The 27,313-nt window shown below is 58.7% G+C and overlaps 1 protein-coding gene across 6 annotated transcripts in view; it reads left to right on the forward strand.

Moving 5' to 3' along the window:
• The window catches only part of CACNA1A (calcium voltage-gated channel subunit alpha1 A), a 203,188-nt gene that overhangs the window by 104,032 nt on the left and 71,843 nt on the right, over positions 1 to 27,313 (forward strand). For all 6 annotated transcript variants that reach the window (XR_011440598.1, XM_070273031.1, XM_070273033.1 and 3 more), the window contains exons 11-20: positions 7,737 to 7,946; positions 10,888 to 11,000; positions 12,172 to 12,284; positions 12,378 to 12,509; positions 12,745 to 12,817; positions 13,955 to 14,072; positions 14,178 to 14,245; positions 17,254 to 17,360; positions 19,464 to 20,264; positions 26,190 to 26,635. Coding sequence is in view for 5 of the 6 variants with exons in the window: in XM_070273031.1 (XP_070129132.1) it covers positions 7,737 to 7,946; positions 10,888 to 11,000; positions 12,172 to 12,284; positions 12,378 to 12,509; positions 12,745 to 12,817; positions 13,955 to 14,072; positions 14,178 to 14,245; positions 17,254 to 17,360; positions 19,464 to 20,264; positions 26,190 to 26,635 (2,181 nt within the window). In the remaining variant the exon portion in view is untranslated. The remainder of the gene's footprint in view (positions 1 to 7,736; positions 7,947 to 10,887; positions 11,001 to 12,171; positions 12,285 to 12,377; positions 12,510 to 12,744; positions 12,818 to 13,954; positions 14,073 to 14,177; positions 14,246 to 17,253; positions 17,361 to 19,463; positions 20,265 to 26,189; positions 26,636 to 27,313) is intronic.

A 27,313-nucleotide genomic window follows, 5' to 3' on the forward strand; every position in this document is an offset into this window, starting at 1 on the left:
TTTACTCATTGGGTAATATTATGTAGCCAGGAAAAAGAATGGAGTTGCTACTGGCATGGAAAGATGTTTGAAATACATGTTTTTCAGTGAAAAAGCAAGTTGTACAACATGGTGTAAAATGCATGATCCCATTTTGAAAACAATGTTAAGATGTGGACGAGGTACACAGAGATGTGGAAATTGGAGGATTACGGGGAATTTTCCACTTTTACAGGATATTTTTCTGGCATGTATGAATTAGTAAAAGGCATTACTTTTGAAATCAGGAAAGTCAGTAGATAAGTTGCAAGTCACTGAAAAGCAGCAAAGACTGATGATGAGGCCTCTACCGGCCGTGCTGGGCAGAGAGGAATGTGTTTGGTGGAAAACCAAAGTCTTGTGTCCTCGTCTCTTCTTATAAGGACTCCAGTCATATTGCATCAGGGCCCGCCCTCCCAACCTCGTTTTAACTTAATTCCCTCTTTAGAGGCCCTGATACAGTCACATTCTGAGGTCCTGGGGGCTGGGGCGTCAATGTGTGAATTTTAAGGGGACACAGTTGAGCCCGTAACAGGGAAGCCATGAGAGATGCTCACGGAGAGTCCGTCTGCGGGAGCGCCCACCCTTAACTGCGGATGAAGGAGAAGAGTGGCGCCATGGAGACCCCGGGTTCCAGCCGGCGTTCGATGAGTGTGTGACAAGGGAGGACGGAAGCTGCAGGCAGACGCTGTGGGGCTGAGGGACAGCCGGCCGCGTCCGGTGGCCCCTCAGAAAGAAGCAGGTGCCGTTCCGCTTTCTGGACACGTCCAAACGCAGGCTGGGGGCTGCTTCTCCCCAGGCCAGGGTTGCCACAGGCCCACCCGCCACCTCCCAGCTCCTTGGCCCGGTAGCTCGAAGTCGCACGAGAAGAGCCCACCACGAAGGAGGCCTGGAACTCCAGGGCTCTGATGAGGCGTCGTCTTTGCCATCACTTATTTCTGTAAAAGCAATAATCACGTGTTTCAAAGGAAGGCAGGAGCCGTGAGGATAGCGTACATTGGTGACTCCACCCTGCTGTCAAAGCCGTCAATAAACATGGTATAAAGCGGTTTCATTCACAGCTGATGAAATATGGCGTTTGAGGCATTTGTAGGAAAAGTTGAGCTATGAATGGAAACCGCCATCACAACAGCATTTCTTTAGGAAAATCGGGTTCCATCGAGGAGACTTTGTAGGTAAAGTCCCCGTGGTTTCGCTGGGGCTGCCCTAACAGAGGACCACAAGCAGATGGCTCAGCACAGCAGAAGCTCGTCCTCTCCTCCTCCTGGAGACCAGAGGTTCAAACGCAATCAAGTGTCGGCGGGCCGGGCGGCCTCCGAAGGCTGCGGGCAGCGGCCGTCCCCTGCTTTGCCCTTGCTTCCGTGGGTGGTGGCGTCTCCCGCTGTCACTCCAGTCTCTGCCCCGGTCGTCGCGCCGTCTCCTCCCCGTGTCTCTGCTCCTCTTATAAGGACACAGGCCTTGGGTTCAGGGCCCACTCTACTCCAGTCTGACCTCCTCTCAACCGGCCGGCAGCTGCAGAGACGCTGCTTCCAATGAGGCCTCATTCCCGGGGACCAGGCGTCAGGACTTCACACCTCTCCTTCAGGGACACAGTTCAACCCACAGCCTGGGCAGCACCTAGTTCAGTTTATAGACAATTTTGAGGGCATATAAATTGCCAAAAATCCCCCAGTTGAGCCTTGGTGGTGACACACTGCTGTCATCACCACGGAACATTCCAGACTAGTGCTGGCCGCCTCTGGCTCTTGACCCTTTGAATGTCGCTGGTCTGAACTGAGATGTGCATCATATTAACACATCAGATTTGGAACACTTAGTACCAAAAATAAGAGTGTGAAGTCTCTCTTTAAAGTATCTCTGTTTAGATCCCATGTTGAAATGGTAACATCTGTGATAGAACAGGTTTCATAAAATAGGTTATTAAAATTATTTTAAAAATCTAAGGATTGCCTTCAATTACAATTCCAGACCACAGAGAAGAAGCAGCGACAAGAATGGGTGGAAAAGGGGAGTGTGCCAACCTCATGGCCAACAAAAGAAAGCAGGTGTTGCCATATTTTTATCAGACAAAGTAGACTTCAAGTTAAAAAAGACAAGGAAGACAGAGAGGGGCAGTGTGTAATGATGAAAGGGACACTCCACCACGAGGACATAACACGTATTAATATCTATGCACCTAACACAGGAGCACCAAAGTACATAAAGCCACTATTAACAGACCTAAAGGGAGAAATTAACAGCAACACAATAATATTAGGGGACCTTAACACCCCACTTACATCAATGGATAGATCATCCAGACAAAATGTCAACAAGGAAATAGGAGATTTAAATGAAACTCTTGACCAGATGGACTTAATAGATAGAGAGAGAGCATTCCATCTGAAAACAACAGAATACGCATTCTTCTCGAGCACACATGGACCATTCTCAAAGATAGACCATATGTTGGGAAACAAGGCAAGCCTCAATAAACTTAAGAAAATTGAAATCATCCCAACCATCTTTTCTGACCACAATGCTATGAAGCTAGAAATCAACCACAAGAAAAAAACTGGGAAAGTCAGAAATATGCGGAGACTAAACAACATGCTATTGAACAACCATTGGATCATTGAAGAAATCAAAGGGGAAATTAAAAAATACCTGGAGACAAATGAAAATGAAAATACAACATAGCAACTCTTATGGGATGCAGCAAAAGCAGTCATAAGAAGGAAATGCATAGCAATGCAGGCCCACCTCAACAAGCAAGAAAAATCTCAAATAAGTAATCTTAAAATGCAACTAACAGAGCTAGAAGAAAAATAGACAAAGCCCAAAGTCAGCAGAAGGAGAGAAGTGATAAAAATCAGAGCAGAAATAAATGAAATAGAGACTAAAAAAACAGTAGAAAGGATTAATGAAACTAAGAGCTGATTCTTTGAGAAGATAAACAAAATTGACAAACCCTTAGCCAGACTCTGCAAGAAAAAAAGAGAGAAGGCTCAAATAAATAAAATTACAAATGAAAGGAGAAATTACAACAGATACTGCAGAAATATAAAGGATTATAAGAGAATACTATGAAAAACTATACGCCCACAAATTCGATAACCTAGAAGAAATGGATGAATTTCTAGACTCATACACCCTCCAAAAACTAAATCAAGAAGAAATAGAGAATCTGAACAGACCAATCACAAGTACAGAGATGGAAACAGGAATTAAAAACCTCCAAAAAAACAAAAGTCCAGGAGCAGATGGTTTCCCTGGTGAATTCTACCAAACATCCAAAGAAGATTTAATACCTATCCTTCTCAAACTATTCCAAAAAATTGAAGAAGATGGAACGCTTCCTAACACATTCTATGAGGCCAACATCACCCTGTACCAAAACCAGACAAGGACAACACAAAGGAAAACTACAGACCAATATCAATGATGACCTTACATGCAAAAATCCTCAACAAAATATTGGCAAACTGAATACAGCAATATATTAAAAGACTCGTACACCACGATCAAGTGGGATTCATACCAGGGACACAGGGATGGTTCAACATCCGCAAATCAATCAACGTGATACACCACATCAACAAACTGAGGAATAAAAACCACATGATCATCTCAATAGATGCAGAGAAGGCATTTGACAAGATCCAACATCCGTTTATCATAAAAACTCTCAATAAAACAAGTATCAAAGGAAAGTGCCTCAACATGATAAAGGCCATAGATAACAAACCCACAGCCAAATCATACTCAATGGGGAAAAACTGAGCGCCATCCCTCTGAGAACAGGAACGAGACAAGGATGCCCTCTATCACCACTCTTATCCAACATAGTACTGGAGGTTTTGGTCAGAGCAATTAGGCAAGAGAAAGGAATAAAAGGGTCCAAATAGGGAGGGAAGAAGTGAAACTCTTGCTATTTGCAGATGACAAGATTTTATATATAGAAAACCCCAAAGAATCCATCAGAAAACTATTAAAAATAATCAACAACTACATAAAGTTGCAGGGTACAAAATCAGCTTACAAAACTCAGTAGCATTTCTATACAGTAATAATGAACTAGCAGAAAGAGAAGTCAAGAATGTAATCCTTTAGACAATCTCAACAAAAAGAATAAAATATCCAGGAATAAACGTAACCAAAGAGGTGAAAGATCTGTACACTGAAAACTACAAAACATAGTTGAAAGAAATTGAAGAAAACACAAAGAAATGGAAAGATATTCCATGTTTATGGGTCTGAAGAATAAACATAGTTAAAATGTCTGTACTACCCAAAGCAACCTACAGATTCAACGCCATCCCAATCAGACTCCCAATGACATTCTTCACAGAAATAGAACAAAGAGTCCAGAAGTTTTTATGGGAGAACAAAAGACCCCAAATTGCTAAAGCAATCCCGAGAGAAAAGAACAAAACGGGAGGCATCACAATCCCTGACTTCAAAACATACTACAAAGCTACAGTAATCAAAACAGCATGGTACTGGTACAAAAATAGGTGCACAGATCAATGGAACAGAATTGAAAGCCCAGAAATAAAACCACACATCTATGGACAGCTAATCTTCGACAAAGGAGCCAAGAACATACAATGGAGAAAAGATAGTCTCTTCTATAAATGCGTTGGGAAATCTGGACAGCCACATGCAAAAGAGCGAAAGTAGACCAGTATCTTGTACCACACACAAAAATTAACTCAAAATGGATTAAAGATTTGAATGTAAGAACTGAAACTATAAAAATCCTAGAAGAAAATATAGGCAGTACACTCTGTGATGTTGGTCTTAGCCACATCTTTTTGAATACCATGTCTACTTGGGTAAGGAAAGCCAAAGGAAAAGTTAACAAATGGGATTATGTCACACTAAAAAGCTTTTGCACAGCAAAGGAAACCGTGAACAAAATGGAAAGACAACCCACCTACTGGGAGAAAATATTTGCAAATCATTTATCAGACAAGGGGTTGACATCCAACGTATATAAAGAACACACACAACTCAACAACAAAAAACCAGACAACCCGATCAAAAAATGGGCAGAGGAGATGAACAGACATTTTTCCAAGGAAGATACACAGATGGCCAACAGGCACATGAAAAGATGCTCAACATTGCTAATCATCAGGGAAATGCAAATCAAAACTACACTAGGATACCACCACATGCCTGTTCAAATGGCTATAATTACTAAGGCTAAAAATAAATGTTGGAGAGGGTGTGGAGAGAAGGGAACCCTCATACACTGCTGGTGGGAATGCAAACTGGTGCAGCCACCATGGAAAACAGTATGGAGATTCCTCAAAAAAATAAAAATAGAAATACCATATGACCCAGCTATCCCACTACTGGGTATCTACCCAAACAATTGAAATCAACAATCCAAAGTCCCATGCACCCCTATGTTCATTGCAGCACTTTTCACAACAGCCAAGACGTGGAAGCAACCCAGTGCCCATCGACTGATGATTGAATAAAGAAGATGTGGTATATATACAATGGAATACTACTCAGCCATAAAAAAGACAAATTCATCCCATTTGCAACAACATGGATGGACCTGGAGGGAATTATGCTAAGCAAAATAAGCCAGACTGAGAAAGACAAACAGCAGATGATTTCACTCATATGTGGAATATAAACAAACACATGGACAAAGACGACAGTTCAGTGGTTACCAGGGGAAGGGGGGTGGGGTGGGGCTCTGGGGGTGAAGGGGAGCACTTACATGGTGACAGTCAAGAAATAATGTACAACTGAAATCTCACATTGACATAAACTATTATGAACTCAATTAAAAAAAGAAAGAAAGGAGGAGTGTGGGTCAAAGTAAGTATGAAACACAGTCAGTAGAGGCGGCAGGACGCAGCTAGCACACAGTAGGTCTTCAGTTAACATCCCCTCCCCGATGCGTGGTGCGCCCATTGGGGCCACGTCTCCAGGCCCGGCGCTCAGGGAAGGCGTCCTCGATGAGCTGGCACGTCCACTGGGTCTTGCTCGCTGCCCTTGGGGTTGGGATTGCAGGAGGAGATTTTTACGGCCAACAATCATCGTGTGCCAGCATCACATGGTGAATTAACTCACTGATTCCCCCCGGCGGCCCTCTAAGGGGGGAGTGTGGCTGTCCTCGGTTGACAGAGGGAGGGACAGAGTCTTGATGATTTGCCCTGGGTCACCTGCTCCGGGTCACGTGCTGGGTGGTGATGGCGCCTGCCTTTCAGTGCGGCTCCAGCACGAGGGGCTCATGGCGCCCCTGCCCACGGCGGCTGCTCTCCCCCTGTGGAGCATCTACGCAGCCCCTGAGACCTTCGAGAGGCTCTTCCTCTGGGCCGAGCGCCGTGGGTGCCTGTGGGTCTGGGCAGGGACGGGGTTGGGAAAGGCCCTGGCCGTGAAAGGCCATCTATCCGTCCACAGCTGAGCTGCTCCTCCCAGACCCGGCCCCTCCCTGGGGGGCAGCTCGGTCCCCCCAGGGGCTCCGGCCGAAACCCTGGGCCCCTCCCTCTCTCTCACCCACACCCGACCCGGCAGCTCATGTGGGAATCCACCTTCACGGGTGCACCCCGACCTGCCCTCCCTGCCCCCTTCCCGGCCGCCGCGCCTCCAGCCCCCTCCTCGCTCACCTGGATGGTGCAGTCACCTCCTCCCTGGTCCCACAGCTCCTGCGCTTGCCTTCTGCAGTCTGTTCCCCCCAACAGTGGCCAGAGGGCGCCCGTGAGCACCGGGGCAGGTCAGGTCCCTGCTCTGAACCCTCGACGGGCTCCCACCTCACTCAGACCAAAAGTCAAAGGGCCCCCCGTGGCCCACAGGCCCTGCTCTCTCTGTGCCGCCCCCTCCCTGCCCCAGCCGTTCCACTCCAGCCATGCTGGCCTCCTTGGGCTGGTCCTCAAACACATCAGGCAGGCACACTGCTGCCTCAGGGTCTTTGCACGTGCTGTTTCTCTCTGCCTGAGAGACTTAAGATACGAAGATGATTTAGGTCACACCTTCACCGAGACGGCTCGGTTTAATCCCGCAGCGTGCCACAAGCCCTCCTGGGGCCCCAATCCCCTTGGCCTACCCTATTTTTCTTTTTTCTAAAGCACTTTCCACCTTCTCTCACACCATTAATTTACTTATTTAGGATATTACTTTTTATCGTCTGGCTCCCCCACTGAGTGTTAGTCCCAGGAGGCCAGGGATCTGTCTGTTACTTAATGTCCCGAGCACCTGGAAGAGAGCCTGGCACACAGCAGTTGCTCCATAAATGCTTAAGAGCAAAACTGTGCGCAGACAGAGGGCAGAGCTGGCTTATGCCTTGGTGACCGTTTCTAAAGCGAACTGTCCGCGGAAACCAGGGTCCCACCCACCTCCTCCTGGAGGCCTTCCAAGCTTGCTCCTCACAGCTCTGCGGCCTGCCCTGCACTGGGCCCAGAGCACAGGATCCGGCCCCATCGCACCTGTGGCACGACCCCCGGAGTCACCGCATGTGGCCAGGATGGGGAGACACAGGAAGGTGGCTCTGGCACTGGGGCGCTGTCAGCCTGCCCACCGGTCGACCCCCTGAGCGCTCGCTGGTCGTCCCAGCGCCGTGACTGTCAGGCCTCCCTCGCTGGAAAGCTGGGCCCGGGGTCAGGATGCTCCCCGGGGCCACAGTGGAGCCCCGGCCGCCGTCCATGCCTGGGCCGTGCGGCGGCTCGTTCCCTGGGCAGAAGCGCCGCCTGACATCCTCTGTCCTCTCCCGGCAGGATCTCCCTTCGCCCGGGCCAGCATCAAAAGTGCCAAGCTGGAGAACTCAACCTTTTTTCACAAAAAGGAGAGGAGGATGCGTTTCTACATCCGCCGCATGGTCAAAACTCAGGCCTTCTACTGGACTGTGCTCAGTCTGGTGGCCCTCAACACGCTGTGCGTTGCCATCGTCCACTACAACCAGCCCGAGTGGCTTTCCGACTTCCTCTGTGAGTACCGCCCGGCGCCCTCTCGTCCTCCTCACGCCCTATCCCCCTCTGTCTCGGGCGGTCTGCGTTCCTCCTCTGGCCCTGGTTGGGTCCGCCCTCCGTTTGGCCATGTCTGCGTGTCGGGTGGCGCCCTGTCCCCCTCTGTCCCGGGCGGTCTGCGTTCCTCCTCTGGCCCTGGTTGGGTCCGCCCTCCGTTGGGCCGTGTCTGCATGTCGGGTGGCGCTGCTGTGGCTGCTGCAGAACAGAACCCGCTTCTTCGGGCCCAAGAGCCGGGAGCTGGAGTCAGGCCACCCAGCACTCTCCTGAGCCCCGTCCGAGAGGGAGACCCCGGGGTGCTGGTGAGGGGCGAGGGGACAGAGGCAGAGGGGGAGGCAGGGCCGCGGGGCAGCCGCACAGGCGGAGGCCTGCACGCTGCTCCCAGGGCGTCTCTGGGGACGTTAAAATAAAGCATTTGTGGTTCAGAGATGGGGCTGCTTCAGGGACACAGAAGGACCTGCATGTTGTCCCCCTTTTCTCTGCCCGTTTTGGACTCTCTGCTTCCCCCCTTTTCTTTCAAACTTTCTGCTTCTTCCCCTCCTGCCCTTTTTGGCTTCCTTATGTCTGGGGTTCATTCCTAGAAGATCCCCTTTCAACAAGCGTGAGAGCATCTTGCTCCCTCGGTGGGTCCCAGGCCCTTCTGGCCTGTTCCCAGATGCCAGGAGGCAGCGTGAGGTACAAGCCAAAGGGATGCACAGGTGGGAGCAAGGCAAAGTGGGGAAATGTGGGGAGACCTCTGACCAGATTTCAAAAGTAAAGAGCTCTGAGGAATCAACAAGAGTCGCCACCTGGCAGGGAGGACGGCACACGGGGCCTGGCTCTGGCTTCTGAGCCCCAAGGGACCACATCCCAAAGCCTGTCTGTCCTCCGGCTGCCCTCCTCCCGCATCCACCGGCTTGTGGAGTCTCTACCCTTCTGACCTAGTTCAGAACGGACCCACTGGCCACTGGGGACAGTCGAGTCTTCAGCCCAGAGAGCCTGGGCGCCTGGCCCGGGTCACCCTCTCCTTGTAACCCTCATTGTTCAGTCGTGTTGGCTGACCCCCCAGGACACCCCCAGGGGCCAGTTCCCCTTCCGAGAGCCCCGACCTAGTTCCAGCCTTAGTAATTGCGTTTGGTGCCCCTGGAGTCTTACAAATGAGGACTTCTTGTCTTAACCACCCCTGAGAGTCTATTTTTAATGTTCCATATTCTCCCCACTGATCGCCTCCCTCTGTCTGTCCTGGTTCTGGAACAGAGGATTGGGACTTCCTGCCTGAAGCCTGTGTGTCTCTAAAGGCCCTTTAATTATCCCCATTTTCCAGTTGAGAAAACTGTGACACAGAGAGGTTAAGTAACTTGCCCGGGGTCACACAGCTAGTGAGTGACAAAGCCGGGATCTGAGCCCAGAGTCCAAGCTGTGTCTGATGGCACTTCCCCGCTGTGGTCACCAGGTGACCTGGGCTCTCAGCGTCTGCTGTGCCCCTAACTCTCCATGTGACCTCGGAGAAGTTAGCGCCATCGTCCCTCAATTGAAGACGTCTTGGATTATAGGGCACTCTTTCATTTTATGTGCCACTAAGAAACAAAACAATGCTGCCGTCTTAAGTGGGACCCGCCAGCTTAAGGTACACCCCAATTTCAGAGACATCATAATGGGAACAGAATGTGTGTCTTGGGGTCGATGAAGGCACTGGCTTCTCAGGGTCTCCGGTTCCTCGTCTGGGCGTCGGACTCCACGGCCCTGAGAGTCCTTCCTGACCCGCCAGTGCCACCCACAAGTGATGCTGTTGGGCGTCCCCTGCCGTCCTGCATCCCGGGGTCTCTAACGTCCGCCTGGAGCTGGCTCCTGGGATGAGCAGAGTTATGGACCCCCGTCCCTCGCTGGTGCTTTGGTCCTGGGGCCCTGGGGACCCTGGAGCTCCCCTCAGGCCGTTCCCAGGTCCTGAAAGCAGGGCCTGTCCACCAGGAATGAGGGGAAGGACTGGACGGGCCACTCCAGCACCTCCTGACAGGCTGACGCCTCGAATGCCCTCGGCCTTCAACAGCGTGAGCTGTGTGACCAAACGGACATGTCTGCAGGTGGCCCTTGTTCTTCCCTTCCCCTCACGGCCTCCTCCCCGCCCCGGCCCTTCCCGGCGCCCCGTCTGTGCCCCCACCACCACCACCAGAAAGCCCTCAGCCGGGCCTGGCTCTGGGCCATCTCTTTCCTGGAGCGAACGGTGCCCAGCATCACCGTCCCCGCGCGTGTGCGCCGTGTGCTTCCTCATCGAAGAACACACGCTTTCTCTTGCTCCAGACCTGCAGCCATCGGCCAGACAGGGTTTCCAGTTGGGAGAAAAGCCGTGCTCTAGGCCGGTTGTCTGTGATGCTCACCTGAGACCCCCACAAGGATCATTAACAGGACACCAGTGTGACGTCCATTCCTATTTTTCCTTTGGAGCTCAGGCACATAAAAGTAGATTAATCTTGAGTTTTAGATTATGACACACTGGCACCATGAGGTCATCATAGCCATTGTTATTTGGTCAGTTAGTCAGTCAGTCAGTCAGTTAGTCAGTCAGTCAGTCAGTCAGAGAATGTAGTAAGCACTCAGGCACCTTCCACCCAGCACAAAACCTGGGTCCTTGACAATAACATCCAGCTCTTGTCATCAGACCGGGGCAAAAGCAACAAGATGCAGCCCCACCGGGCTTTCCCTCACTCCTCTGAAGACTGGCCTGGGGTCGATGGGTTGGAGGGTGGGGGACAGGTGTTGCTCATCCTCGTTAGTAGACGGGACCCTGAGGCCCAGGGAAAGGAAACCAAGGCCACCAGACGCCGTCGGCTCCACCTGCCAGACAGGACGGGATTGTCGTCCACAGGACGGTCAGAGCCCCGAGCCCCGGCCGCAGCAGCTAACCTCCTCTCTGTCCCCTCCCTTCCAGACTATGCAGAATTCATTTTCTTAGGACTCTTTATGTCCGAAATGTTTATAAAAATGTACGGGCTCGGGACGCGGCCTTACTTCCACTCTTCGTTCAACTGCTTTGACTGTGGGGTAAGTGGTCCGGTTTCGGGGGGTTTTCTCCTGCTCGTGCCCAGACGGCCGATGCCTGGGGACATCAAAAGGGGAGAGGCGGGGTCCCTGGCCATGAGGGACTCGCCCGAGGGCAGGAAGGAGAGGACAGTTTCAAACACGGGCAAGCACATGCATGCAGGACTCTGCGCCCCTGCGGTGGGGGACGTGCGGACCCTCATAGAAAAGCAGGGGGCCTGGCCGTCCGTCTGTCAGAGACTCACCCCCGAGAGACCCACACAGCCGCCGGGAGACGCACACGAGGGTGTCCGAGCGGCCTTGCGTATAACACCCCAAACCAAACGACCCCAATGTCCGTCTGCAGTGGGATGACAGACGGGTTGGGGCCTAGCCGCCTGGTGGGAGACCCTGCAGGAGCCAAAGGCCCCCAGCGTGGCCACCCCGATGGCAGGGGGAGCCTCCCCTGCATAGAGGTGCATGGATGGAGGCGGACACGGGACAAAACCTGGTCCACACAGAAGGGTTCCACTCACGAAATTCAGACGGACGGAACTGAGCTAATTGGTCAGGAGTGACGCTTGGGTGCTTTCAAAAGGCAGAGAAGCCAGACAGGAAAGGGCCCGTGCTGTGCGACCCCACTCACGTGAAATGTCCAGAACTGGCACCTGTGCAGACAGACCGTAGATCCGCGCTGCCCGGGGCGGGGGGAGCTGGGGCGATGGTGCCTGGGGACAGGGTCTCCTTGGGGGGTGATAAGAATGTTCTGGAACTAGATAGAGGTGGTGGCTGTGCGACACTGTGAATGTGCTAAATGCCACTGAACTGTGTGCTTCAAACGGTGAGTTTTACGATCTGTGAATTGTATCTCAGTTTCTTTGAAATGCAAGGAAATAGTCACAACAAAATTCAGGAGGGTGGTTATGTCCACAGGGCCCCAGAGGCTTCTGGGGGGCCGACATGTCCTACTTCTCGATGTAAATGGCAGACAGTGGGCATCAGCTTTGTCATTACATGGCTCAGGAATTCTTTGCTCTCTCGAAAGCTCTTAATAAATAAAAAGCAGGGATGAGGGTGGTCTGAGGCCCCCGCCCGGCTCCCATTTGGGGTGCCAGTGGGGTGGGGTTCCTGCGAGGTTCAGGCCCAGGGCATGTTTGCAAGGCCCCTGGGCATGAGACCAGGTCCCCGCTTGCAGGTCATCATCGGCAGCATCTTCGAGGTCATCTGGGCCGTCATAAAGCCCGGCACGTCCTTCGGAATCAGCGTGTTACGAGCCCTCAGGTTACTGCGCATTTTCAAAGTCACAAAGTAAGTGGTCGGGGCTCCCTGACGCCCTGACGGGGCGGAGGCCAAGCCAGCGTGTCGGGAAGAGGGGCTCAGCAGCCCGGCCTCCGCCCGCAGGTACTGGGCATCCCTCAGGAACCTGGTTGTCTCGCTCCTCAACTCCATGAAATCCATCATCAGCCTCCTGTTCCTCCTCTTTCTCTTCATCGTTGTCTTTGCCCTTTTGGGAATGCAGCTCTTCGGCGGCCAGTAAGTACTGAGCGGATTCTCCAAGTCCGGCTTCCCCCGGGGGGCCCGGCGTCCCAAGAACCCAGGCCCAGCTCTGCACGTGGACGCTCGTGCACTTGCCCGGATGGGCGGACCGTGGCTGCCGCTCAGGCGTCCTCCTGCGGAACAGAGACGCTAGAGCCTGGAGACGGGATGCAGAGCACAGGGCCAGAAGCCCGGGAGAGGGGCCAGCATGAGATGTGTGTGTCCCCTACAGGTTCAACTTTGACGAAGGGACGCCTCCTACCAACTTCGACACTTTCCCAGCAGCAATAATGACGGTGTTTCAGGTACAGCCTCAGCCGGCCCCGCGCCGTCTCCCCAAGCCAAGCTCGGTGCCCACGTGGCCGCGTGCCCAAGGTGTGGGACTGGCCCGGCTAGCACCTCAGAGCCTTTCCAGGGGGTTCTATCTCTTTAGGGGACAGAGAATGTGTGGAAAATGTGGCTTCACTCCCCTCCCTCCCCTGGAGGGTAATTTCTAAGTGAGATCCTGAGACGGGGGCGTCGGAGGGAACCCTCCGTGAAGCGGTTCTGACCCCTCACAGAAATTACAGTTCACAGCAGCGATCGCCACCCGTGTGTCTTTAGCACAGAGCCGTTCTGTCCCCAAGGACACCGGAAGTGTCTAGAAACAGTTTTGGGTGTCGCTGCTGGAGGCGAGGGTGCTCCTAGCCGGGGATGGACCACATCCCACGCGCCCAGGACGGCAGGAGAGCCCCGAGGTCGGCAGCGGGGAGGCTGAGAGACCCCGCAGCAGGGGTCCACGTGTCGGAGCGCTTTTGCATTCACTTTATCCTCATGCACATATTGCCATATTTCATGCTGTGGGTCCCCCATGCGTGTCCCCTGGGTCCTTCCATGAGCTGCTGTCTGGCCCCTGTGTGCTCTTGCCTGAGGCTCCCGGGCGCCCGGTGCCCCCCGCCCCCGGGCACAGCGGCCGAGAAGGACCAGTGGATTTGTTGCTGAAACCCCAGGCACCCATTTCTCTCGGTCCTGGAGGCTGGAGTCCAGGACCAGGTGCCCGCAGGGTCGGCTGCTCCTGGCTCTGGACGGCCGCCTCCTCGCTGTGACCTCACACGGCAGGGAGAGACGAGGCTCGCGTCTCCTCTTCTCCCAGGGCACCCATCCCATCGCGGGCCCACCCCTGACCGCACCACACCCCATTGCCTCCCGTCTCCCAAACCGTCCCGCGAGGGTTCAGAGCCGCAGCGCAGGAACGTAGGCGCAGCTGGGGCCTACCGCGTCCCCTCGCCACCCCAGGGATGACAGGGTCCCTGGGTCACCTCTCCCTAGAGGCCGAGATGCGAGACCCTCGGGGCGGGGACGGCCCTTCCACTCGCAGACGGGCGGACTGGCCGAGGAGGGGCCGGCGGGGGCGTCTCGAGGGCCGAGGCTGAGCGGCTGCCATGTGTCTCCGTCCCTTTCAGATCCTGACGGGTGAAGACTGGAACGAGGTCATGTACGACGGCATCAAGTCCCAGGGCGGCGTGCAGGGTGGCATGGTGTTCTCCATCTACTTCATTGTGCTCACGCTCTTCGGGAACTGTATCCACCGCGGGGCTGGGGGCAGGCCTCGAGGGGTGCGAGGGGGGTTGGGACACCCAGACGCCGTCTGAGAGGCGATGCTTTCCCTGACTCGGGCCTTTGCAGACACCCTCCTGAACGTGTTCTTGGCCATCGCGGTGGACAACCTAGCCAACGCCCAGGAGCTGACTAAGGTGGAGTGGCCAGGAGACGGGTCCTGTGGCAAAGGGATGAGCTGCCCGTGGCAGATCAGCACCGAGCCAGGCGCAGGGGATGGGCGGAGTCACAGCTTCTGCCCCTGGTGCACCGGGCAGCGGGCGGGCAGGGGGTGAGGGGAGGCGGTAAGGCAGCGGAGTCGCCCAAGGAGACAGACGGCAGGCTCCCCAAGTGCCCGCGGTAGCGAGTAGGCGGCACTGAGGGACCTCCAAGGACCAGTGCAGCCCCAGGCCAGCGGGCACTGCCGCCACCCGAAGCCTGAGAGGATGGGCAGGCGGGAAGCACCCCACACGGGGCCCTGAGGCTTGGGCATGGCCACGCGTGCGGGAGCAGTAAAGAATTAGCGGATGCTCGGGGTACCGCACACTGCCGTATCTCCCTTTTGCAGAAGGGGAAACTGAGGCTCAGAAAGGCAGAGTCGCTGGCCCCAGAGGGCACAGTTAGGGCAGCTGCTGTCCACAGCATGGCAGGCTCTCAGCCCAGTTCTTGGCACACAGTGGGTGCTCAGTTAAAGGAGCCTTTGTTCGTCACATGGCACGAGCGGGACAAGGACTCAGAGCTGTCCTTGGACAGAGCTGGGGAAGGGAAGGCTGGGACTCAAACCCGGGCCTGCCAGCTCCAGAGCCTGAGTTCCCCACCCACACAGCCTGCTGGCTTCCACCCGAGGCCCGGCGGGCAGCTAACAATGAAAATAAGAATAACAGCAGCCACGGCCCGTGTGCCTGCCCGTCTCGTGTACCAGAAAGCCTGAGAGAGAGGGAGTTACTGCATGCATGTGACAGATGAGGAAACTGAGGCCCAGAGAGGAAACCACCTCGTCACGTAGCGAGGAACTGAGAGAGCAGAGATGTGACTCCTCAAACAGCAGAAAAGAGAGCAGAGCAGAGGAAATGAGGGCAGAGGAGAATCTGGGGGGTCAGGTGAGACCCGCCCATGCTCGCCACGTTTTCATTTATGGCCAGTGATGCTGAATTATCCCGGCAAAACCTGGTTCCAGGTGTCCCTTAGGGCAGCCTCAGACTCCCTGGGACTCAGGTCCACCTCCGCAAGGCACAGAGGAGGCAGCATTACTTTCAGTAACACAGCTCACATCCCTAGGATAGCCCACTAGCAGGGACGCTGGGAATGGTTGTACAGGTTGTGCACTGCACAAAGGAAGCTGGGCACCTCTTTGCAATCTGAGAAGGAGGTGTTGGGACACAGGCAGCTTGGAGCCAGCGGTGGTCCGGCCTAAGCCTTTCCCCAACAGCCCCATCGCAATGGGAGAATGTGTGCCATCTTCCTCTCAGCCTGGGGGGCCAGGCCCGGGGCCTCCCTCAGCTTTCACAGCCCTATCCCCAGCGCCTCGGGGTGTCGGGACATGCTCATGGAACCAAACCGAACTGAGCTTGCCTTGCCAACCCTCCATCTCCCGGCCCTGGCAGGAGGGAGAGAGCATTTCCTGGGCCCGGCTCCGACGGGGGGAAATGGAAGTCTCCGCCACCCCAGCACAGGCCACGGCCGGCCACCCGGGAGCCGGCTGGCACAGGGCCAGTCAGGTTCCAAGGGCCTGTCCTCAGGGACTGGTGTGGGGGAGAGGGGCTGCCGGGGGTGGGAGAGGGAGCGGGAGAAAGGCGGGCTCATCTCCCGTGAGGGCTGGACACACTCCTGCAGACGCACATCCTGTCCCTCGTTTATCCCACAGACACGCCTGGGCAGTGACGCACAGCGGGCGCCCTGGTGGTCTTTTATCTCATTTAATCTTCCCAGAAACCCCAGGACGCAGGGTCTCTGAGCCCGTTTTACAGACTTTGTCACTCATTCCAAAGCATTTATGAAGCACCTACTGTGAGCAAGGCCTGGTCTAGGAGCCAGGGCCACAGCAGCGAACAGAACAGGCAGAAATCCCGGCCCTCAGGGGGCTGACAGTCGAGTGGGACCGACAGACAAGGAGTAAATCTGTCAGATGCTGATTAGCGCTAAGGAGAAAGGGAAGTCGTGAAAGTCGGGGAGAGTTGAAATTTTCGATGAGGAGTGTGAGGCGCAGAGAGGTTAAGTGACTTGCCCAAGATCACACAGCAGGAAGTGGAGGAGCTGGGATTTGAACCCAGCGGGTCTAGAACCTGTGCCCACAACCGCATACTTGAAAGTGGGCGTGTTTCATCGTCCCCCCGGGAGCCTGTCGAAAATGCCGATTCCAGGGCCCAGCCCAGGCTCTCCAGGAGTCCTGGGGGTCCGCATTTGAGTGCTTCTGAGGCTGGTGGTCCAGGGACCCGGCTCTGAGAGATGCTGGGTGTGGCGCCAGGAGGAGGGGTGGCCGGCCGGGCCCACCCCGTGGTCACTGACGGAGGATCCTGATCTGACCGCCATGAGGCGCTGAGGCCGGCGCAGGGGGCGGCCGTCGCACGCCCTGTCTGCCTGGCGGGTCGTCTCTGGCCGTGTCTTCCCCGTTGCTTCTCCTTTGCTTTGTCGGCATTTCTGTTTTACCAAAGTGGCCACGTGAAGGCAGAAGATGGATGTGAAGCGCAAAAGCGGCTTTTTCTGTATGTATTTTTAAAATGCCTTCCCCCACCCGCCTCCTCTCTCCCGCCTGCCTGGAGGCGGTGGCAGTGCGTGGCGGCCGCGGTGCCTGTGCGCCCGCACAGGGCTGCTCTGTGCTCTCAGTCCTGGTTCTGGGAGCTTAGCCACGGGAGAGCGAGGAGGATCCTGGCGGAACTTCCTTCCCCCCCGGGATGGGGCAGAGGGTCCTGCCTCTGGGAGGGCGGGAGCCGTCCCCCCGTGCTTCTTTCGGCCCCATGTCCGCTGGGGACAGCAGGGGACAGCGAGCGCATGCGCAGGGTGGCAGGGCCCTGGGAGGCCTCCCGGCAGCGGCGGCGGCAACACCTGGACGGACCGATCCCCGGGCCAAGCCTGTTGGATGTTCCCACTGCCGCCCGGCCAGCGCAGGGTCGGAGGCCAGGCCCGGGCCCATCCTCATCTCATGAACGGGGCCCCCGTGTGCTTTCAGGACGAGCAAGAGGAGGAGGAGGCCGCCAACCAGAAACTTGCGCTCCAGAAGGCCAAGGAGGTGGCCGAAGTGAGCCCTCTGTCCGCGGCCAACATGTCCATCGCCGTGTAAGTGCGCCGCCCAGTGGGCCGTCCGGCTGCTCGGCCTCCACACCCTCCCGGCCAAGGACGCAGGGGCTGGGAGGGGCCAGGCAGGCTGAGCTTTGGGAAGACGTACTTCTGTCCGCCACCTCTTTGTACTCAGTCGGTAGTTAACGAGCACCTACTGTGTGCCAGGCCCTGTTCTAGCTGCTGGGGACCTCATTAACGAGGGGCTAATGGGCAGAGGGAGTTGTGATTTTAAACAAAGTCATCAGGGAAGCATCACTTAGAAGGTGACAAGGGCTGAGGAGGTGAGGGAGGAGCCATGGGGGGGTCTGAGGGAAGAGCATCCCAGGCAGTGGGAACAGCATATACAAAGGCCCTGAGGCAGGAACGTGGCTCATGTGTTTAGGGGCCGTGAAGGGGGCCAGTGCGACTGAAGTAGTGTGCATGAGGGGCGAGAGGGGGAGGAGATGAGGGCAGGAGGTGATGGGGCACATCATGCAGGGCCTTGTGGGCCGTGGGGAGAACTTAGACTTTTGCCCTGTGTCAAGTGGGAGCCATGGAGGGTTCTGAGCAGAGGAGGGACGGGATCTGACTCAGCTGCTCACCAGCGCCCTCTGGCTGCTGTCAGGGGAACAGACTGTGGGTGGTGAGGACAGAGCCTGGAGACGCGGTTGGAGATGACTGCATTGGTCCCGCAAAAGAGACAGTGGGGGCTGGACAGGGAGGAGGCCGAGGAGATGATGGGGGAAGCCAAATGTTGGACCGATCACAGAGGTCAAGCGGACGGAATTTGCTGGTGGAGCAGAGCGGGTCGGGGGTGACATTAGGGGCCTGCATGGAAGGGAGGTTTGCTGGCGCCAATGTTCTGACCTGTGCCTTTGCGGGGCAATGCATCATGGGACAGTGGGCAAGGGGCTTTCTTCGCTAAGGTGCCAGGAGGTGGCTGTGGAAGGGGGGCCCAGGGAGGCACCTGCTCGGTCAGGTGAGTTGAGGGGAGCAGCCTGCGGAAGGCCACAGCCGTCTAATAGTGCAGACTGAGCCCTGGGAAAGTCCACACACCCCCGGCTGCTTTGCCCCCGCGGGTAAACACGCACCGCCCCCAGGCTCCCAGGCGCCCACCCTGGCTCTTCCTGGGCCCCCAGAGCTCCCATGATGCAGAGCAAAAGGGTCCCGCAGGCACCACAGGGGCGTCCTGAGCCGGCTCCAGGTCAGCGTCCAGGACGATTGGCCGTCTCAGAGGTTAAAACACGTTGACCATCAAGACCACCCCAGGGGCTCACGTGCTCAATTCCAAGAGGATGGACAGTGCTCGCCTGGCAGCACGTGTACCAAGAAGAGTGGAGAGAAGGACAGGGACGCCTACCTGGGCTGAGACCCCCCCCCCCCCAGTAGACCAAAACGCCCAGCCGGGCCAAGAGACCCACCTGGACCGACACGCTTGTAAGGTCAAGGTGTCCAGTCAGGTCGGGTTTTTCACATAGTAAAGACGCCTTGTAGATGCCCAACCAGGCCAAGATGCCCACCTGGGCGGAGACACCCATCTGGGCCGGGGCGCCCACGTGGGTGGAGATGCCTACTGGGCGGGGATGCTCACCTGGGCTGGGACACCCACCTGGGCCGGGAGGCTCACCTGGACGGAGATGCCTACCTGGGCGGGAATGCTCACCTGGGCTGGGACACCCACCTGGGCAGAGACACCCATCTGGGTCGGGATGCCCACCTGGGTGGAGACACCCATCTGGGCCGGGATGCTCACCTGGGCCGGGATGCCCACCTGGGCCAGGACGATCACCTGGGTGGAGATACCCACCTGGGCTGGGACACACACCTGGGCAAGACACCCATCTGGGTTGGGATGCCCACCTGGGCTGGGACGCTCACCTGGGCAGGGATGCCCACCCGGCTGGGACGCCCACCTGGGCGGAGACACCCATCTGGGTCGGGATGCCCACCTGGGCGGAGACACCCATCTGGGTTGGGATGCCCACCTGGGCGGAGACACCCATCTGGGTCGGGATGCCCACCTAGGCTAAGGCATCACTGGGCCACGACCCCCCCACCAGCCGAGCGGCCCGGCTGGCCCCAGGACCCCTCAGAGCCCTCACCCCTGCGCCCCCCTTGCAGGAAGGAGCAGCAGAAGAACCAGAAGCCCGCCAAGTCGGTGTGGGAGCAGCGGACGAGCGAGATGAGGAAGCAGAACCTGCTGGCCAGCCGAGAGGCCCTGTACAGCGAGATGGACCCGGACGAGCGCTGGAAGGCGGCCTACGCGCGGCACCTGCGGCCGGACATGAAGACGCACCTGGACCGGCCGTTGGTGGTGGACCCGCAGGAGAACCGCAACAACAACACCAACAAGAGCCGGGCGGCCGAGCCGGCGGGGGAGCCGCGCCCGGGCCCCCCGCGCGCCGACGACCTCCTGCGCAAACCGCGGCCGCACGAGCGCGCGCGGGACGCCGGCGTCCCCGGGGCCCCGGACGCGCGCCGGGCCTGGACGGGCGGCCCCGAGCCCGAGCCCAGCCGCCAGGGGCCCTACGGCCGCGAGTCGGACCCGCGCGCGCGCGAGGGCGGCCCGGAGCCGCCGGCGGCCTGGGAGGGAGAAGCGGAGCGCGGCGGGCCGGGGGACGCCCCCCGCCGCCGTGCGCCCCGGCCAGGCGGCAGCCGCGACAGCCGCGGGGGGTCCCCGCGCACCGGCGCCGACGGCGAGCCCCGCAGGCACCGCGCGCACCGGCGCGCCGACGAGGGCGCGGAGGACAAGGCGGAGCGCAGGGCCCGGCACCGCGAGGGCAGCCGGCCAGCCCGGGGCGGCGAGGCGGACGGCGAGGGCCCCGAGGGCGGCGAGCGCAGGCGGCGGCACCGGCACGGCCCCGCGGCCCACGACGCGGACGCGCGCAGGGAGGACCGGGAGCGCCGGCACCGACGGCGCAGGTAGGTGCGCGCGACCCCGCACGGGACGGGGCAGACCCTGGGCGACGCACGCGGGGGTCCCCGGCCCTGGGCGCAGCCCCACTTCACAGACGCGGCAACTGAGGGGGGAAGCCGCTGGCCGCAGGCCACACGACCAATAAGTGGCCTTGAACCCGGCCGTCTTGGGCAGCCGGTGGCCCCCTCGTGCGCTGCGACCTGGGGCAGGTGCCTGCGCGTCTCGGGGCCTCCGTGCTGTCCGCCTGTAGCGTGGGGATAGTGGGGTCCAAGGGGTCGATGCTGGAATTAAATGGGGTAACCCCTTGCAGAGCCTGGAAGAGCAGCTGGCACGTGGCAAGTGCCTGGTAAATTTAGACCGTTTTCAGTGGTTGCGTGCACATCTTTTTACCCGAGGCTGCCCTGAGGGCCGGGAAGAGCCTCTCTGGGCCCTCAGCACCCACGCAGAGCAGGGCTCCAGGCCTCCGGGCGTCTTGGAGGCCAGCGCCTCACCCAGCTGGAGATGGCACCGTCTTCTTCGTGACTGTCTTGTAAGGCCCCTCGGAAGGTCCTCTGTGATGCCCCACATGGGAACCCATAACTCGCCTGCTGGAGTAGGCACTGTGCCTTTGTCACTCCTGTCCTCTCGGCTGTCTTCTCCGTCACCACCAGGGCATCATGCTGGCCTTCCAATGATGTGTGTCGGTCGTTCTGTTTTATGACGTGTGTTCTCAAAACTGTGCGCTCATGGACCCCCAGGGCGCGGGTTGAAATGCCGGCTCTCAGGCACTGGGTCTCTGGCGGCCCGAGCCTGCGTTTCCCGGGTGGGGCCGGTCTGGTCCGGGGACCACACTTTGAGTGTGACAGCCTGGGGTCAGAGCATGGTATCTCTGCTGCGGGCGCCTGTAGCAAACCCACCGTGAGGGCGGCAGGTGCGGACCCGCTGGGTCAGCCTGTGTGGCCGTCACATGACGTGAGGGGGCTGCCGGCAGTGTCGAGAGTCCGGAACGGGGAACGGAACACCTCTTGGTGACATGCCGCCAGCCTCGCTTCGATTGCCCAGGAGCTGCATTTCTGGAAGACGTGGTGTCTGTTTAAAACACGCAAAAGCGCTCTGTGCTCGTGTGTAAGGCACAGTCACGTGAAAATTAGAGGTCCAGGTCCCTGTGAGAGGAACCCGAGAAGGGCGTGAAGGAGAAAGGGCGGTTTCTCCCGAGCGGCCGCTCTGCGCATGCCGAGACTGGGGCCCTGCCTCGCCTTTCCCGAATGCCCACGGTGGCCTCCGATCATCCCATCTTAGGTCTTCCTGGCTCCCCAGCAGCCCCTGAGAACCATTGTGCTGGGTCATTCCTACTCCAGAGTCTCCTCTGGCGGGTTTATTCACTCATTCCGTCAGTGTTGACTAAGCACCTGCTGTAGTCTAAGCTGGTGCTGTGGGTTCGATCAAGTAGCTGCAGGTGACAGGCATGCTGTGGATGGGTGACCTGGGGCCTCTGAGAAATAGGATCAAGAAACTGTGCCCAGCCTAGGGCCCCGGAGCAGGCTTCCAACAGGAGCAATCCGAGAAGGGAGGAGAGTGTTCTAGGCTAAGAAGAGCATGTGCAAAGGCCCTGAGGTGGGCCAGAAGGAGGCCCGTTTGAAGGGTGAAGAGAGAGTGGCAGACAAAGAAATGGAAGGGACAGGGATGGGTCAGCAGGGCCCTCAGTCCTCTCGGGGCAATGGAGGGGCCACTGAAAGGATCTTAGGGGAATAAAATGTGTAGCACAGGATTCCGTGATTAAGAACCAGTGGTGCACCCTTGCCGTTATTGTTACCTCCTGAGATTATGTTATTATTCACCTTGTTACTGTATCTCCTCCTACGGCTGAAGGAGGCAGCGTGACAGGGACAGAACGGCAGTGCGGTCGTGAGGGGCAAGAGCCCGGGAGCCGAGGCCCCCTCCTGCTGTGTGACTTGCAGCACTTCACCTCCCCTCTCTGGGCTTCCATTTCCTCATCTGTAAAGTGGGGGTGAGAACAGCACACACCTGGGTGAGCCAGGTGTGAGTGTTTAAACGGCCCCTGCTTATCACCAGTGCCTGCTGGGTGTTGGCCGTCCCCGGTGCCTGCTGGGTGTTAGCCGTCCCCGGTGCTGGCGTGCTTCCCCTGGGCCCTGGACGTGTGGGCTGTCGTCGTTATTGTCAGTATGAGTAAGACTCTCATCCATAGACGCAGAAAACCAGCTGCGGATGCACAGCCTTTGGCTTGCTCCCTCCGACTCCTTTTTACAGATGGGGAAACTGAGGCCCAGAGAGGGGAAGGGATTTCCCCACGAGCAGCCAGCCACTGGCCGTCCCCCAGCTGGCCCCTGTCCCCCTCTCTGCAGCCACCCGCGCGCTTGGCCCGTCGGGCCCCTGCCTCGCCCAGGAGGCCCCCGCCGAGAGAACGTGTGCGTGTGGCTGATAAAACATCCTGACGCTTGTTGGAAATAAAACTTCATGAAGATTCAGTCTCTTTTACAGAAAAACGCAAGACAAGCCATTCATCTGCTTTAAAAAAATAAATAAGTACGAACGGCGAAGATAAAACTTTATTTGGGAAGATAATAGACTGACAGCCGCTCCACTCTGTGTCCGCCGGCGCCGGGGGCCGTGGGGCTCCGCCGGCCCCGCTGTGCGTCGCTCCTGCAGCGCGTGGGGCCCCGGCATGGTCGCTCCCTGGCCGTCGTCCATCCTCCTTCCCGCCTCTGCGGGCGTCTCTCCCTCTCTGGTCCCTGCAGGTCGCACAGGCTCAGCGCAGGGAGCCGGGACCAAGGCCCATTCTGCTTCACGTCGTCGGAACCGCTGGCCCCGGATCCCCACACCCCACACTGAGCCCGGGGGCACCCGGGGCCACCGCAGTGAGGACGAGCCCTCCCGGACTCCCGTGAAGATCTGAAGGTCACAGGGCGTCCTCTGCTCCCCGCGGCCGGGCCCTCGCCACCCCGGAGCCAATGTCTCGGCTCTTGGCATCCTACTTCCACCTGCTCCCGTCGCCGTGATGACGCGCTCCCCAAAAGGAGAAGGAGGGACGTGCTGGACTGCTGGGCCTCACAGTTTGTTTTGCGTGGGGAGGGGACGCCTCATCCTTTAACACCCTGGTCCTTCAGGCCCCCGCAGGCCTCAGCCAGTCTCCTCGGCACCCCACTACGGGCACCCCAAGTCACCCATCGCCCCATTTGCTTTGCTCAGTGGTAGCCTGAGATCTCTAGGACCAGAGCGCAGCTCGGCCCTCTCCCGGCTGGTTCACACTGAGCAAATGGCTCTCCCTCTCTGGGCCTCAGCTTCCTCCTCTGTAAACGGGCCTCTGACGGCAGCTGTGGTGGAATGAGTCAGGACGTGCAGGGCCTTGGGGCCGGGGAGCACGAGGAAGCAGGACCGGCCCCCCTGGACCTGGGGGCCCGAGTGTGCCCTGGGCGAGGCGTCCCAGCCCTTGGCGGAGGGACGCAGCCGCCCATGCAGGGCAGACGATGGCAGATGCCCAGGGGGGCAGGGGAGGGGCCCGACCCCGAGCTCAGCTGCCCCTTTGCTCCCTGGAGACACAGAAAGGAGATCCCTGAGGCCGGCGCGAGGCCCCCACAGGCTGAGCTTGTCAACGCTCCGTGCAAGACGGAGGGGCCCGCGCAGCCGTCCCTCGGACGCCTCCCCAACGTCACATCTCTCCCGGGTCCAGAAGACCCTGGCGCCATCACAGCATCTCCAAAAGCAACAAGGGCGTCGGCTCAGAACTCCCATCTCAGTCGGGTGGCGGGGGGCCCTGGCTGTGATCCGTTGGGGGGCAGAATTCCTGTCCTTCTCTGGACCCCGAGACGAGAAAACAGATCATCTTCCAGAATACAGCGGCGGGCAGGCCCGGGACTGACAGTTCTGTTCCAGGAGGGGACGCTGCGCGGGGGCACTGGTCCCAAGCAAGTTCTAAGTCCCCCGGCGCGAATTCCACTCGGTTTCATGGCCCGGGAGTGACCCTCGAGCCATCAGCTCGCGCACACGTCTATCCCTCAGCGCCACTTGACGAGGCTGCTGGGCCGCCTTCTGGTGAGAAGCGTCCGCTCCAGGAGCTACGCTTAGTCTCCAGGTTGGACAGAAGGTCTGTGCTTATCCCCCCTTTCAGATGAGGGACCTGAGGCTCAGAGAGGTTAGTCCAACTGCAGGGGGCCACACAGCAGGGAAGTGGCATTGCGGAGACTCAGACCCGGCTCAGCCTGTGCCCTAGGGTGTCAGCCATGACGCTCACTCGACTGGGACGAGGTACGCGCCCGGCCACCCGGCTCCTGTGTGGCCTCAGAGCGACGAGAGTGGAAACAAATGCCTCGTGTCTTCTGCTCACTGACCACACCACGGCCTCTGTGGGTTAAAGTGCAGAACGACACCAGGCAGGCGGCGCAGGCCCAGCCGTGGCTTTGCCTCCTGCGGTGGCTCTGGTCTCTGGTCTCGAGCGAGCGGGGGCGGCACAGCCTGCAAGACCCCATCCTGCAGCTCGGCCTCTCGGCCCGGTTCCTCCTCCTCCGGGAGTGGCCGCCATCCCAGCCTCGTGCAGTGGTTCACAGAGGGAGCATCGCGAGCTGCCATGGACCGAGTGGCTCGCCCGGTGGCCGTGGCCGTGAGTGCCTAGGACCCGTGCACCTCCAGCTGCCGGCTGAGCGTCGGGGGATCCTGAACTGCTCCACGGCGGGGCGCTGTCGCTGGGGTTAGCGGGCCGGACGACGCAGGAGCCGTGCTGTCGGGCTCCCGGCCGCCTCTGCCACCAGCTGGCTGTGTGGCCTCGGGCAAGGCCCCTCCCGTCTCTGAGCTCAGCTTCCTCCTCTGTCAAGTGGGAACCAGTCCCACCTGCTTGCCCTGGGCGTCCTGTAGGTCAGATGAGCTGGGGGCGCGGCCCAGCGCACAGTGGGTGCTCAGTGAGCCGGCTGCCGGGAGAGCTGCGCGGGGCCAGGCTGCAGAACTGGGGTCGCCTCTACCAAGAGCCGGGGGGCAGTTCCGGACCACCGGACCCTCTGCAGACAAGCCGCCAACACCGCCACCCGCGGGCCTCCTGGTGTTTGCAGGAAACAGACTGCGTGCCGGGCTGCGCCCGGGGTCGCAGGGATGGGAGCCCTGGGAGCGTCGGGGCCGGGAGGGCCGTGTGAAGGCGAACAGCAGGCTGGGGCTGCCGAGGACAGACTGGCAGCAAGGGCTCAGGCTCTGGGGTCACTGGCAGCCGGGGGTGAGCGGCAGGTGGGGGAGGCTGGGCCGGTGGGACTCCCCCCAGCCTCAGTGTCCCATCTGAAAAACGGGGCATCCATTCATCATTTGACGAGACGCGACCGAGCGCCTGCCAGGTGTGGGGCCCTGTCCCGGGCACTGGAACCACGGCCGTGACAAGGGACACAGGGGCCCTTCCTCAGGGGGCTGCTGCCCCGGTGGCTGTGGAGGTAGCAGCTGGGCGAGGCCCTGAGCTGTTTCCCCTCCCGGGACACGCTGAGTGACTTGGCTAATTGAGGCACCAAATCCCCCCCCACCACATCGTCTCCCCGCTTCCCCCCTCCAGCCGCACCTCGGCCCACTCGGCCCCACCTCAGGGCCTTTGCACCAGCTGTTCCCTCTGCCTGGAGTGCTTTGCCCACCACCCTCTCATCCCCGGGAGAAATTCTCCTGTTCAGTTACCTGCTGTGCAGCCTCGGGCAGGAGGCTTCACCTCTCTGAGCTTCGGTTTTCTTGTCTGTGAAGTGGGGCTGGTCGCGTCCCTCTCAGGGCTGACGATGGGGGGCTGTGACGAGTCAGGCGCTGGGAGTGGCGCCCGGGGGTCTGGCACAGGGAAGCCTTGGCCGTTGTGGTTTCTGCCGCGGTTTTCTGTTAGGCTCACGTGCGGCCCCTCGGATGCTGGGACCTTGGGCAGGACCCGCGAGGGGTCACTGTTGTAACTGCGTCCCGGTTCTTTCTCGTTGGCCCGCCCGCTGCAGAGAGAACCAGGGCCCGGGGGTCCCGGTGTCGGGCCCCAACCTGTCGACCACCCGGCCGATCCAGCAGGACCTGGGCCGCCCGGATCCGCCGCTGGCCGAGGACATCGACAACATGAAGAACAACAAGCTGGCCACCGCCGAGGCGGCCGGTCCCCACGCCAGCCTGGGCCCCGCTGGGCCGCCCCCGAGCCCCGCCAAGATGGGGAACAGCACGGAGCCCGGCGTCGCAGCCGCCACCCCGCAGAACACCGCCAGCCGCCGGGCGCCCAACAACCCGGGGACGCCGTGCAACCCTGGCCCCCCCAGGACCCCCGAGAACAGCCTTATCGTCACCAACCCCAGCAGCACCCAGAGCAACTCAGCCAAGACTGCCAGGAGGCCCGACCACACGGCCGTGGACATCCCGCCCGCCTGCCCGCCGCCCCTCAGCCACACCGTCGTGCAAGGTGAGCCCCCGCCTCCCGGCCTCAGTTTCTCCTTGGGGACGGTGGGTATGATGGCTCCTGTCCCCGGGGCTGCTGGAGGCCCGGCTGGGATGGATGCGCACGGCGCCTGGCAGGGAGCTCGGTGGCCTCCCGCGTCTGAAGGTCCCCCAGGGCGGCCAGGACGCCACCCCTGAGAAGCAGGGCACCCCTGGGGCGGGAATGTGGGGGTCACACGATCCTCCAGACCTGGCTGTTCCAGGAGAATGTGACACGGGCCTGTGTGTGACTTTAAACTTTCTAGCGTCATATTGAAAGGCAGGGAGGGAGGGAGAGGAGGAACTGAAAAATCAGAAAGCAGGCGGCCCGGTGGCCGAGTGGTTAAGTTCGCGCTCCACCGGCGGCCCAGGGTTCGCGGGTTTGGATCCCGGTTGTGGACCTGCACACCGCACATCAGGCCAGGCTGTGGCCGCGTCCCACGTACAAAGGAGAGGAGGACGGGCACAGATGTTAGCTCAGCGACAGTCTTCCTCAGCAAGAGAAAATTTTTAAATTAAAAGGAAAAAGGAAATAGGTGAAATGAGCTTTAATAAATTATATTTAACTGGAAAAGTTATTTATCTCCAAAATGTTTCCACGTCAACCTGCAATCAGTATTTTCAAATTTATCAACGAGCTCTTTCACGTTCTTCTCTTCGCACT

The sequence above is a fragment of the Equus caballus genome, chromosome 7, assembly GCF_041296265.1.
Source record: "Equus caballus isolate H_3958 breed thoroughbred chromosome 7, TB-T2T, whole genome shotgun sequence".
Lineage (NCBI taxonomy): Eukaryota > Metazoa > Chordata > Mammalia > Perissodactyla > Equidae > Equus > Equus caballus.